The sequence below is a fragment of the Platalea leucorodia genome (genome assembly GCF_965183815.1).
Source record: "Platalea leucorodia genome assembly, chromosome: 4".
Taxonomy (NCBI): Eukaryota; Metazoa; Chordata; class Aves; order Pelecaniformes; family Threskiornithidae; genus Platalea; species Platalea leucorodia.
Window position 1 is genome coordinate 76,320,593 of NC_138826.1, and position 13,140 is coordinate 76,333,732.

Consider the following 13,140-nt stretch of genomic DNA (forward strand, 5'->3'; position numbering starts at 1 on the left):
ATTACTGCTGACAGCTTAATTACTACATAAGTGATTTCAAATCAGATATCCTCACCTGGATGCCACTGATGTCTACCCACATGTCAAATACATATCAGGCAGTGTGCTGTTTTATTTGCACTGAATCAAAGTTGAGGTAAACAAAGTCAGATCTGTCCGAGAGAGATTAAACGCACTACTCAGACAGTGTCTATTTTAATTTTGTCAAGTAAGACCCATGCCAGAAATTTCAGGAAACCTTAATTCTTGTCTTGTTTGCATTGTCTTGTTTGCTTGTGTAAGTAGCATAAGATGAAATTACAAAAACCAAAAAATTACCTCTTCAGAATATTGCACCAACCTGTGTAGCTGCTCTTATTGCAATCCAGGCTCGTACTTTGTAGCCTTCTGATTTCCGAGCTTCCTCAGGAGAAGAAGAGAGTTCTCCAGGAGAGGTCTAAAATTATACACCAGTTCATAATTAGGATTCTAAATGTATTATGGTAAAATATACTTGAAAGACAGAAAAAAGTCCTCCTACTTACAGAATTATTGTTTTATTTGCAAGTTGTAAAAATCAGCATTGATTGTAAATCCATGGATTAATTGCTAAAACTGAAAAAAAATATCCAGAGCATACTAATGGGCTGCTCCTGTAAAAATTTTCTCAGAGCAGCTCATATTACAGTCACTACTGTATAGAATTTTGCTAGAATTTTCCATTTTCAGGAATCTTAATTACCTCTTTTCTCCTATGTTACAAATTACACTTTGAATCTATGGCTTGTAGCCACTTTAATGTGGTTAAAGCCTTTATATTTCTCATGCTGTCGCTCATATTTGTACTGAAAAATTGAAATCTGGTAAAGTATAAATACTACCACTTAAAAACCAGGTTTGAATGTTCCATTTTCTTTGCAAGGTACAAATTAATTAGTACATAATCAGAAATGAAAACACTGTTGGTTCTGTTTCTTCCTATTTTATACAGAAAAACATTTTAAATGTTATCATTCAATGCAATAAACATGAGAAATAACATCAAACAAGATAAAATTCTACTGCTGTACTATATGATTTCTTTGTGTGATTTTTCTAGTAGGATTTTCAGTGTCAGTACAATTTATAAGTCACTGTAAGTAATAGTCTGGCAAGGTGCACAATGTTCTAACAGAAATATATTTCCTGCATTGAAGAGGCCACTACCCAAAAGATAGAAAACATACGTTTGATTTGGAAGGCACCTTCTTATCTGTCTGTGACACATCCTCATTATTTGTGGCAAAATGCAAATATAATAGTGCTATTTCAAGGTATGATCTTCTTATTAACCTGTAAGAAACAACACACAGATCAATCAATGTTACTATCAAAGTAAGCATTACAATGATACAATCTGACTCCTGCATAAGACTAGCCAGACAGCCTCACCAAATAAATCATTCATCATCTACTTAAAGTGTATCATCTTCTTTCAGAAAGCCATGTGATCCTGTTTTAAAGTCTTAGTAAACCTAAAACATCCCTATGGTATGCTTAACAAATAACACATTGATTTAAGGGTATGTCAAATATAATTTGCATTATGTGCAACAAATATTCCATAAATAAATTGCAAATATTTATTAAGAAAACTGTAATTCTGCAAGGGAAGTGATCTTTCTGTACAGAATCTGTATGGGTTCCTCTTCCTTCCTCAAATTAAGGCATATATCCGTTGTCCTGAAACATGGGTGGCTGAATTTGGATATGGGTCTTCAGTCAAACTCTTCCAAGAATCAGCAAAAATACCCACAGTGACCAAAACAGTCTTTCGTTTCCTTATTGGGCTTGGCTGAGGAACCTTCTCAGTTCTGAGTTCTGTACTAGAATACTCTACATCTTCAGACAGACTGTGCTCACCAATTCCTTTTCTCGTCCTATATTTCCTTGTCCTTTCAGTTATTTTTACAGTAGTATCCTAAACCAGGCAAAAATCCTAGGCTCATAGAATCATAGAATGGTTTGGGTTGGAAGGGACCTTTAAAGGTCATCTAGTCCAACCCCCCCTGCAATGAGCAGGGACATCTTTAACTAGATCAGGTTGCTCAGAGCCCCATCCAACCTGACTTTGAATGTTTCCAGGTATGGGACATCTACAGCCTCTCTGGGCAACCCTTTCCAGTGTTTCACCACCCTCATTGTAAAAAATTTCTTCCTTATATCTAGTCTAAATCTACCCTCTTTTGGTTTAAAACCATTACCCCTTGTCCTACTGCTACAAGCCCTACTAAAAAGTCTGTCCTCATCTTTCTTATAAGCCCCCTTTAAGTACTGAAAGGCTGCAATAAGATGTCCCTGGAGCCTTCTCTTCTTCAGGCTGAACACCACCAACTCTCTCAGTCTTTCTTCATAGGGGAGGTGTTCCATCCCTCTGATCATTTTTGTGGCCTTCCTCTGGACCCACTCCAACAGGTCCATGTTTTTCCTATACTGAGGACTCCAGAGCTGGATGCGGTGCTCCAGGTGGGATTTCACCAGAGCAGAGTAGAGGGGCAGAATTATTCCCCTCGACCTGCTGAAAATCACTATATCTAGAGAACTTCTCCAACATTTCTATTCTCTATAGATTTATAACAGTCTTTTTATGCAGGTTCCTCCTGACTCTGTAGATCTCTCCAGATCTCCCCTATAAATTAGCTTTCCTAAGCATAGCAACAAACTCCAGCTCATGCAGTTACTATTCTGGACACAGTCATATTGCACAGAGTTGGCTATTTGTATACTACAATAAATTCCAGCTTTTGTATGATTTGTGTAAAGCAAAATACAAAAGTCAAAGAGTGCTGTACAGTTCAAGATAAGGCAAACTAAGTGGGAAGATGGCAAGTTCTACATTTAGTTGGTGACAATTTAGGTAACTTTCTAGTCTTGCTAACAAAAAAGGATTTGAGGCATCAAGAAACAACTTTAATTAAACAATCCCGTAGATATCAGCGGGCTTGTATAAAGGTGTTCAGGATGTTTAGTTCTCTAAAATAAGAAAGCCAAGGTCCATCGATGTTGCTGTACATTCTTTTAGAAAGACAGTAGGCAAATTAAATAAGAGTGTAGCAAATTAAACTTGCAAAACGTCACCACAGTCCATTTCTGTACTATCTTCCATCATGCTGATGGCTTGTAGAGGTTTATTACTATGCTACTGCTTCTGTGTTCAGAGTTCTGGTTCATTAAGTAACAGAATACCCAAACAAGCAAGTTAAATTGCTGCCTTTACACTGTCTGTAACCAGACATGGCACATTATTCATTAAGACTGGTCAAGAAACTAAAAAAAACCTAAAGTCCAATGTATCAGAGCTGCTTGACAGAATTTATTGGCTGGCTTGGCTCAGCTCTTCAGGCATCTTCATGCTGATAACTAATGCCAAAGTCACTGGCCTGATATCTGTTGCAAACACATTTCCTATGCTCCTTCTGCCTCTGTTCTTCTGACTGTTTCTGGCTGCTAACCTTTTCAAGCTGGATTTCTATTATCTGGAAGGGGGCAGACCACAGCTCATCTTCTGAAATATGAATAAAACCCCTGTTTAATTGATAGCTCTGTTCCTGGTGTTGACAGGGAGGGTACAAATTTGGAAATAGAACAGAAAGCTGTAACTTTGTATACTCCAAAATATGCTTTTAAATGTTCTCAGTGTTTGTTTTAAATAAGAGAATAAATATACAGTAGCTCTTCTATACTGCAATAGAATAAAACTCTAAAACATAAAAGATGCTTCATAATAGAAGTCCCACACCAAATCTCAGAAAACTGTCAAAAAACTATATTCATGTGTGATTAAAAATAATTTTTAAAGTTATATAGCTAGTTTCTTACTCAAATTTTTGGTCATGCTGCTGGCTGAGTTTTATAGCTTCCAACAGGGTTTCAACAGCTCGAGATGACTTGTTATTGCCTGCTTCAGTTATCTGGTGTTCTACCTTACCTAAGAAAGAAATATAGAAAGCAGATTTGCAAGATTTTTTTTTTTTTTTTTTTCTGTAAGACCCAACCTTTTTTTCCCTCCAGGAAAGCTGAACAACATAGTGCATTATCTATTGTCTTCCTGATAAGCAAAATCTTTTCCAGTTCATTTAAAATGTAATGCACAATGCTTGTATAGCAAATTACTTCATAGAGTAGCTAAAATAATCAAACTTTGTAATCATAATGTCTCCTAACGTGTAGTGATCCTAACTAAAAGACCATTGTATGTGGAGGAGTTAATGCACAGGCACAGGCCTGTTCTGTGCTGCGCTATGCTGTGAATACAGCGTGGCCTTCAGGCCTGTACTGTGCTGTGCACATCCCTTAGCCACAGGATAAATACAGCCACGTGGGCTGTAACAGAAAAGCCTGTTGGCAGCATCTTCTCAGTACCAGTGATTACACCACCTGCCCTTTCTGCAAAAGTGCAGCAAGGAGTTCTTATGTGAATATGCTTTTTGTTTGACAGTAGAAATGATGAATAGAATTGTTTTCTTTTAAGAAAATCCTCTAACAGTTCAAAAGAGCAAAATGAGGCAACCTTTCCACAGACAGGATCTGCATGTTGTGTTACACCCTGATTGGAAGCCCATTCAATACTGCATAACTTGGGGTTCTCAGCATCTGAAGGGACATAAGATTATTTATGCTGTCCTCTTTTTCTTTATAGTGTTAACTCCAATAAATGGCATTTTTAAGAGATACTTTACAGCATCTGAGTGCCTTTCTGGCTGGGATCTTAACGAACCAACACCTTCTGGTGCAATACATAATGCCACTAAAATCCAAACGCATGCAAATACTGTGTAATTCATTAGCTTTGTTAAATCATTTAGAAATGCTTTCTGAGCCTCTCATCTTCTGTACTTCAGACTGATGCAAAGATGCTAATTAGCTTTCTACAGTGTCCTTAATCTCATTGGCTACACCCTTTGATCCCTGATAACATAGAGGTGGGAAAAGTTTTACAGCAGTTTTGAAATTATTTCTTGTGTAATGCATCCTGAACTATGCTGATGTGACACTAAACACAGGAGAGAGATCTGCAGCTAGACAGGGTGAGAAATATCCAAGTCTGTTCTATTTTTACAGTAAAATGTCTCCATTTTAAGAGAGGCCACATGCATAACTGCCTAGGAAAGCAATCATGATGTACAAAGTGTTTTATTTACCTATCTGAAAAAGAAGTTCAGCTTCCATATCTAATTTTTTTGTTGCAGATGTTCTGCAAAGCTTCAATGCTGATTCTAAATGTTTGAGAGCATGTAGCCATTGCAGTGGATCTCCTCTTGCAGGTGTACAAGCTACTTTTTCAGCTAATGTGTGTCCTAAGAAGAAAAAAAAAAAAAAAAAAAATCAGAGTGATTAATGGATATAAATACAGAAGTATAATGTTGTTTCACTACTTTATGATGCCATTGAGGTTTACCTAGGCCATCCAAAAGCTCAGGCTACAAAAATCAACCCTTTCACAAACTATGTGGAAAGACTAGCAGTAAGCCACTTCATAACTTTATTTCACCTGGCAGTTGTAGGCAAAACCTAAACCTCTCTGAGCATTTCCAAATTCCAAAATTCCTTTTGTACTAACCAGTTCTAAAGGCTTCTTTGATGTATTGCATACCTCTTATACTGTACTCCCCAATATTCATCTATATTCATAGGCTCTTCCTAAAAATGTGGATTCAGAAACAGGAACTGATCAAATATGGGCATTACTATGAGTGAGTCTGGCCATGCCTGCACTGACAAGCAGTAAAGCACAATAAGAGTGGATCTCTAGAGCAAATCGGCTGGTGTTGAAGACCTGACAGTCATAGCAGATGCATTTCAGAGTGTTTACTTTGGACCACCTCTCTTCTAGTCCTAAGGACTGAGTACAAAGTAGTGGTTGGGGTGCACCGATGTGCTCCTGGAGCACATCGTCTTGAAAAAGAATCCAGAACACTCTGAGGCTGCTCCACAATGCAAACCAACGTGCAGTAAGTGATTTCTGGATTTTCTAGTCCATTGTAAGTCAGATGTACACCAAATAAAGTTTAGCAGAAGGAACATGGAGACAATATCCCTTTCCCTACATTTCTTATACAGCAACACATCTCTCTCAGACAGATCTTAAAGGTCATCTTCTGTTACTATTCCACATATTTCCAAGTTTCTATATAAAGAAAATTTATCAAGAAAAGTTGTTAAATTAAAGGGTGACAACAATGACACTATTTATTTTATTGGAATAGAGAATTATCACTATTATCCCATATGATTTGATATCATTAGTTAGTTCCCATATAACTACTTCCAGAGAGATGGAACATATGCAGGAAGTTTTCGCAGAACGAATGCTTTGTACAGAAGTTGGAAAAAGTATTGTTAACTTCTATTTAAAACATTGAAGTTCCCATTAGTTTCATCAAGCTATAACATTAATATTTAAGCCTTTGTTGATTATAGTTCCCATAAGAATTGTACCTTGCTTATACACATTATGTGGCGCCAAACAGGCATCTATTGTTGGTTTTCAAAATATTTTATTTGTATATGAAAAAAATTTATTTACTACATTCGCTTCTGATGCATTGGTTTATCTGCTGTTGTATAAAATATGAATGAAAATTAAAAATAATAATGGTTTGGATTTTTTCTTACCGATTCTCATTTTGACTTGGGCTAGCAAGTTGATATGTGGCAAGTAGATATTTTTTGTAGGTAGGACCAGGCAAGTCAATGTACTGTCTTCTATTTGCCATTCAATGGGTTCTCCACAAACAAAAATCTATTAAAAGAATATGCTTTGTAAAATCAACTTGCAGACAGCAAATTAAATAGTAGGTTGAAAAAGTCAGTTAGGTATTGCAAAACCCTGGAACTCAAATGTATGTTGTAAAAGAGGACTAGAAAAGGGCTTGATACTCCCAAACTCCTTTGCTTCAGTTTGTGATTGTCTTCTTTGCAGAGGAGTTTGGTAGCAAATGAACAATTTCAATGAACTCTTGATCAAATTTATTAATGTTAGGCTTTGGTTTCTGAAAGCAAAATTCCTCAAATCAGTCTTTAAGAAATAGATCTCCCAAGTACCACAAGCCCTAGAAAGAAACTGTAATTTCTACAAAGAAATCTGACATCCAACAAAGGCCAGAAAAGAAAATAACATGTATGGACCAGTCAAACTTTTCATTCATGGAAATAAGGTGATGGGGACATGCTGTAAACAGTTAAGTTTCTTGAAGGCTAGCAATTCTCACAAGCAGAAGTCTGAGTCTGAAGTGATTCATATGATTCTTTATTACTTGGGGGAACAAATATTTCAATGGATTAGACTTCTGTATTAGGAAATATGAGGGAAGAATTTGATCCAAAAAGCTTTTCTTTATAAACTGTATCAAGAACAGGTAGAGACTGCAGAAATGCATATCTATTTTTGGATCACCAAATAGGTAAATGCTTTATTACTATACATTCATCTCACAGGTTTCATGTCTTTAGATTTATTTTTTTAATTGCCTATTTAAATTTTTACCTGGAAATTATTTCTTCATACTGATTTTAACAATCTGTCAATCTGAAACATCATAAACAATATGCTACTTTATATAGATTTTCTCATTCAAAATATTCTAACTTAAGATAAAAAGCTAAATTCTTAAACTTGGGTGCTCAAGAGTTAGAAATTTAATGAGATGTACATCCTCCCCGAGGTGCTGAGTACAAACATATCTCTCAGTTCAAATGAGAAAAGTGAGTGTTCCGCATCTCTTTAAAAGTCAAACTACCTATTTCAATTTTCACAAATGAATGTACATTTTGCAAGTATTCAAAATTTTTAAATTGTATGAAAATACCACACTACATACATGAGTATGCATAAATAAGTTTGGTAAGATTAATTACTTTTTTACACTATGTAATCTAGGGAAAAATTGAAGTGATCAGTTAATAGGAATAGCCCTTTTTAATAAATTGTTAAAATAGCTTCCAGAATAGATAATTAAGATGATTGTTAGAAGGATTTGCAAATGCTGTCCAAATCACCAACATATACTCACTGCTTTAATGGTAAGCTCATGTGCCAAAATTAGTAAGTTTAATGGTTCCACTGTAGAAGAGCAATGTTCTGTATCCTCTGCTGTTTGCAGTGTTAATATGTCTGCCAGCAGAAGCATACTTTTCACAAGAGTCAAAGAAGCTGCAGGGGAAATAAATGTATCCTCTTGGAGTAAACTGATGATATTCTGTTTGGACATAGAAAACATAAACCAAAGTAGTTACTACTTTTGCTGTCTATTTATGAGGATAAATCACACAAAGTGAAAAAAAAATATCTATTTTAGCAGCACTATTTCAACTTATTTAATGCTAGCTTCAGCTGTTCTGACTACATGAAAAATGCATCAAAGAAAAGTGAACAGTTTCTCCTTTGTGCTCAAACCTGAAAAAGAAGTTTAATGCCTGCCACGGGATGTTTTTCTTGCAGGTCAAGAATAGCAGCTTGCATCATCATTTCAGCCTGAGTCTCAATATCACCAAAGGCTTCTGCCTCTAGTATTACTTCTTTTATCACACTTAGGCGTTCAGCCACATCATTTTCTAAAAGAAGAGAATATATGAATAGTAAAAATACAATAGAAAAGAATTTACCATTCTGAAGAAGTTAATTCCACACTAAAATGTTATAGAAAATCTGACATTATAGATTCCACATTTACCATTTCATTGATTCTATGCCAAATTTACTTTAAAAAGAAAGAAAAACCACTTAGTTTTTAAACTGCACTTGGTTTAAGTTTATCCAAATATATTCTTTATATGTAAGCCACCAGCATACATAATTAGATTTATTTATGACCAGAGCTCATTCTCACCCATAAAACATATTCTACATATTCAAAAATCTGATCTTAGTTATCATTCCAAAATAGTAACAGCCTTCATGGGAATTATCCAGAAGAGCTTAAATAAGAGTTTGGCTACAGACCTAGACTGTGATTTTGATACTTAAGTGAGCATCAGAGTTTATACTCTGTTCACAGAACTAAGGAATGAAAAACATTTTATTCATAATGAAACTGCAATAGATGTATTTTGTAGTATCTCACTTAAATTCTTTAAAAAAAAAGAATCTGGAACATTTTTAGGAGATATATAGGAACATTTCATTTATTGGAGATATAAAAAGTGAAAAAAAAACCTTCTGAGACTTTTAAAACTAGAAGTACACAGCAACAGTGTTTTTTTAAAACAAGCATACCTATTTAACTTAATTACACTACATTTGAAACTTTTTCACACACAAGTAATTTATCAAAAGATAATGATCATTAAATGAACATTAATATAATGCTTTGTGTTTACATGCTCTAGGGAAAGATTGTACTCAGAAATGCATTTTCCTTTTTACATTGGATGAATTTAATACAAATAATTGCTCAGTAATAATACAGCCCCAGAATTAATGTTAATACTTTTTTACTTATGAATAAGAATGGTGTCTGAATAAGCTCACTTGCCCATTGCACTCCAAAAGTCTAAACCAAAAAAGGGTAATACCTTCCATATCACCAACGCCATGGATCTGTGTTACTAGTGCAGTCACTAACATTGTACGACACCTTAGCCACAGATGTACGCTCATATGATCTTGTGCTGTTATACTGTGAGGCAGTCGAACATCTTCAACATGAGAGTCCTAATAATTTCCAAAAGGAAGAGAAATGTTACTTTCTGGGTCAACTACTTTACTACAAACAAAGCAACAGGGCAGCATCAGTCTAAAATAAATCAAATACAAATATATTACAAATAATTACATAATTATAACCAGAAGTTAATTTGAAAGGTAGACACATATTTTTTAACAACAGGAGTCCAATTATTATTTAACTTTTGATCTATAGGAAAAAAAACAATTGTAACAAATGGAAATTAAACCAGCTTTTATGGGAGAGTCCATAAATATATCCATATACTGTATGTGTCATGAAGAATAATTCTAATAGTTTGGACTTTATTCCTCTCAAACAGGAACATTACACAAAACTCTAAGGCACATAACAGTCTAATTGTAGAGCAGGATCAATATCAAGTTCTGGTACCTCACTAGTGATTAAAAAGAAATTTTTATTTTTTGATTTCTAGTTTTTAGTGTTTCTGGTGATTAGAAGCAAATATTAATGTAATATAGTACTGGAAGTGTTTAGGAGAATTCTCAGCTCAACTCCCTGTGCCATCTTCACATATTGTAAACAGTCTTTCTACTACTAAAATTCTACAGTCCATATACTAAAGATTTGTTCTAGCAAGCAATAAATTAACACTGCACCACCTGTGTTTTACTTATTCAAAAAATCATCATGAATGACTTGCATTGATGCAATTGAGGAAAAAAATAGCCATAACTCAGTTACAGCTACAGGGCAGTCCTAAGAAGATGTAGGAGCAAGTGCAGAAAGACAGAAGACCCTGATACGCAACACAGACGGAGAAAAATTACACTGCATGCAATAAAGTCCAGTCTTGTTATGCATGTTAGAAAATCTGGCCTCACTGCTCAATTGCTCTGTCCGTGTGAGTCAGTTTGACTTGCTGTGTGCTTGAGAGTGACTGTGTGGTGTATTACCAATAGGTCTTGTACACTGGCTTTCCAAAGGATAGGTCAGTATCCCTATGTGTTAGACAACAGGAGTCAGCTGAAATCTTGCTAAATTTGGAACACAGCAATGATGTGAACTGGTCTGTTTGGCTCTTTGAAAGAGGATACCCCGGAGTAGGTTTTCAACCAAAAAACCTAAAATACCTTAACTGAATAAAAGATTTTCACCTGATTGCTATTTTTTCGACTTTCTGTTTGTTTGGATTTTTTTAAAGAAAAGGAGAATTTTTGATGCTGGCATTTGAGAGTATACAAATAAAAACGGTAACTCCTAACCACATACAAATTGAAATTATGATTATAGATATATTGAATATACTATAGGCAAGCAGGTAACTGAAGCATGCCATACGTCATTTTTTCCCCAGGTAACCACGTTATACAGATGACTGCTATGTTCTAGTATTCTGAAAATTACTCAGCACTTAATACAAGACTTCATATACTAAGAAACAATAGTTTAAAGCAAATACCCACACATACCGAACACTCCCTTTCATCCTTTTCTTCTAGAAAATGTGTCACTTCCATACTAAAAATTTTTGCATCTTGGAGAAGTCGAATTGCAGAGAAAGCCAAAGCAACACTGTGATACAGAACAATATTATTAAAAAATACTAATTATATTAGCCATTTTATGCTTTTATTATAATAGATGCTTCATTTCTGACTACATCAGAGGTGTCTATCAGCAGTTATCAATTTTCGCCTCAGTAGAACAAAAACATTGCACTCGGAGTATATTCTGAATCTGCAGGCACTGCAGTATGAAAGTGAGAAAACAGCAGTAAGAGAAAAAGTTTTGCCAATAATAGAGAAAACCTGGTAATCATAGATAAGCCAAGATATATCATATTCTGTTAGAGCAATCAAAACAGAACTCCACTATAACTTTCAGTTACACATATCTCTCTTCAGGGATGGGCTTTTAGAAATTAGAAGATGCAAGAATACCAAAAATGACAAAATATATTAGGAGAGTTCTGTATCTCATCCACAACTGGAGAGGTAGGAAAACACCTTCCTCCTTAGAGCCTTTCCAGACTATATGTTAATCCTTCTGGTAAATCCACATGACCAAATACTGACAGGATCTTAGTAAAAACCATCAACCAAAAATTAAGCCAAGTGCCACCCTGACAAAACCTCGTAAGCAATCACATGACATTGAGTCTGCTGTCCCCCGCCCCAATCAGAAATCCTTTTCTGGAGTTCACTCCAAACAGCAGCTAGAAAGATGCAGACACTATTAGGACTGGTGCAGCATTCAACCGCACATTTCAAAAAACTGTGAGTTGGAATCCCAAAATATTGTCAGGTTTCTTAAAATATTAACTACTAGGTTTTTTTCCTTTTCATGCTGTCTTTTTAAAGCTTTCAGATACACCGTTCAATTTTCATGACATCTATAGAAATGTATATCTATAACAGCAGACTCTGTGCATACTATTATTTTCATGATATGAAGACACTTGCAGAACTAACACAGTGAGATCTTTTTCACAACAGGATTTGTTGCCCAAAGAACATGCTACTCAAAATATTCTGAGAACTGCCAAAAACCATGTCTCGTGGTATTAGTTTTCCATCTCTAATTGTACATTTTGTCCTGTATCTGTAAATCTCTACTTCCTACCTCTTCTCTAAAACATTTTTGGGGTTGTGTTTTTTTTTTTCCCCACAATTCTACTTATTCTCTACCCACTGAAACATATTTTCCTAATGGTGCAAAAGTACCTAGGGGTATCCCTAGCTCACCTTTTAAAGATTTTTCAGCATGTTGTTAAAAATGTATAACCAAAATTGTCATCTATGCTGTCTTTTTACATAGAGAGACTCTCTTTACATAGACTGGCTGCTATGAAGCAAAAGAAAAAAATAATTTATTAACACCTTAAGTCCTTTTTACACTGCCAGAACACTGTGAAGAGCTTTTAACGCAAGAGAGATTCAGGCTCTGTATGAATTTACTGCTTTTGAGAAGTTCTAGATTAATTGTTGTAAAGGCAAAGTTCTTGATTCATGCACAAAGCAGTCAGAACAAGAGCAGCAGTACTCTGAAATTACATTATTCTGCCAACATGGATCTAACCACAGGATGGATAACCTCCGGAGATAAGAGGGTAGTTAAAAGTCTTCCTGTCATTTCTGATTCTCTCCTGCTTGCTGTTTTTGTGATGCAGAACTGGATGGATTACACCAGTTCAGCACAAATAGACCCCAAAGTAAAAATGAGAACTAAAACTGTTAATATCTTGCCTTTCAACTCTCAGAATTCAATCCTTATGAATCTCCTTCATCATCCCTTTACCTCAGTTCTATTCAACAAAATGAAGCCAGAATAAATCAATGTTGAATTTGATGATAACCTTCTCTGTAACAACAGAAAAGAGGAAACAGAATTTGCTTATAAAAGCAAAAGAGACAGTAAGGATAATGCAATGAAATATCGTGACTGCTTTTCTTTTTTTTTTTTTATTAAGAAGAGTTTTCCCCTGAAACCAGGC

General features: G+C 35.2%; 1 protein-coding gene across 1 annotated transcript in view; it reads right to left on the bottom strand.

Annotated features, from left to right (window-relative positions):
* Positions 1-13,140, bottom strand: part of CFAP54 (cilia and flagella associated protein 54) — a gene marked incomplete at both ends in the record, with an annotated part of 119,345 nt that overhangs the window by 14,867 nt on the left and 91,338 nt on the right. Inside the window, 9 exons of the mRNA XM_082311068.1 lie at positions 341-436; positions 1,206-1,311; positions 3,838-3,946; positions 5,160-5,315; positions 6,634-6,760; positions 8,031-8,216; positions 8,414-8,571; positions 9,532-9,670; positions 11,117-11,219. Of these exons, the coding sequence (XP_082167194.1) occupies positions 341-436; positions 1,206-1,311; positions 3,838-3,946; positions 5,160-5,315; positions 6,634-6,760; positions 8,031-8,216; positions 8,414-8,571; positions 9,532-9,670; positions 11,117-11,219 (1,180 nt within the window). The remainder of the gene's footprint in view (positions 1-340; positions 437-1,205; positions 1,312-3,837; positions 3,947-5,159; positions 5,316-6,633; positions 6,761-8,030; positions 8,217-8,413; positions 8,572-9,531; positions 9,671-11,116; positions 11,220-13,140) is intronic.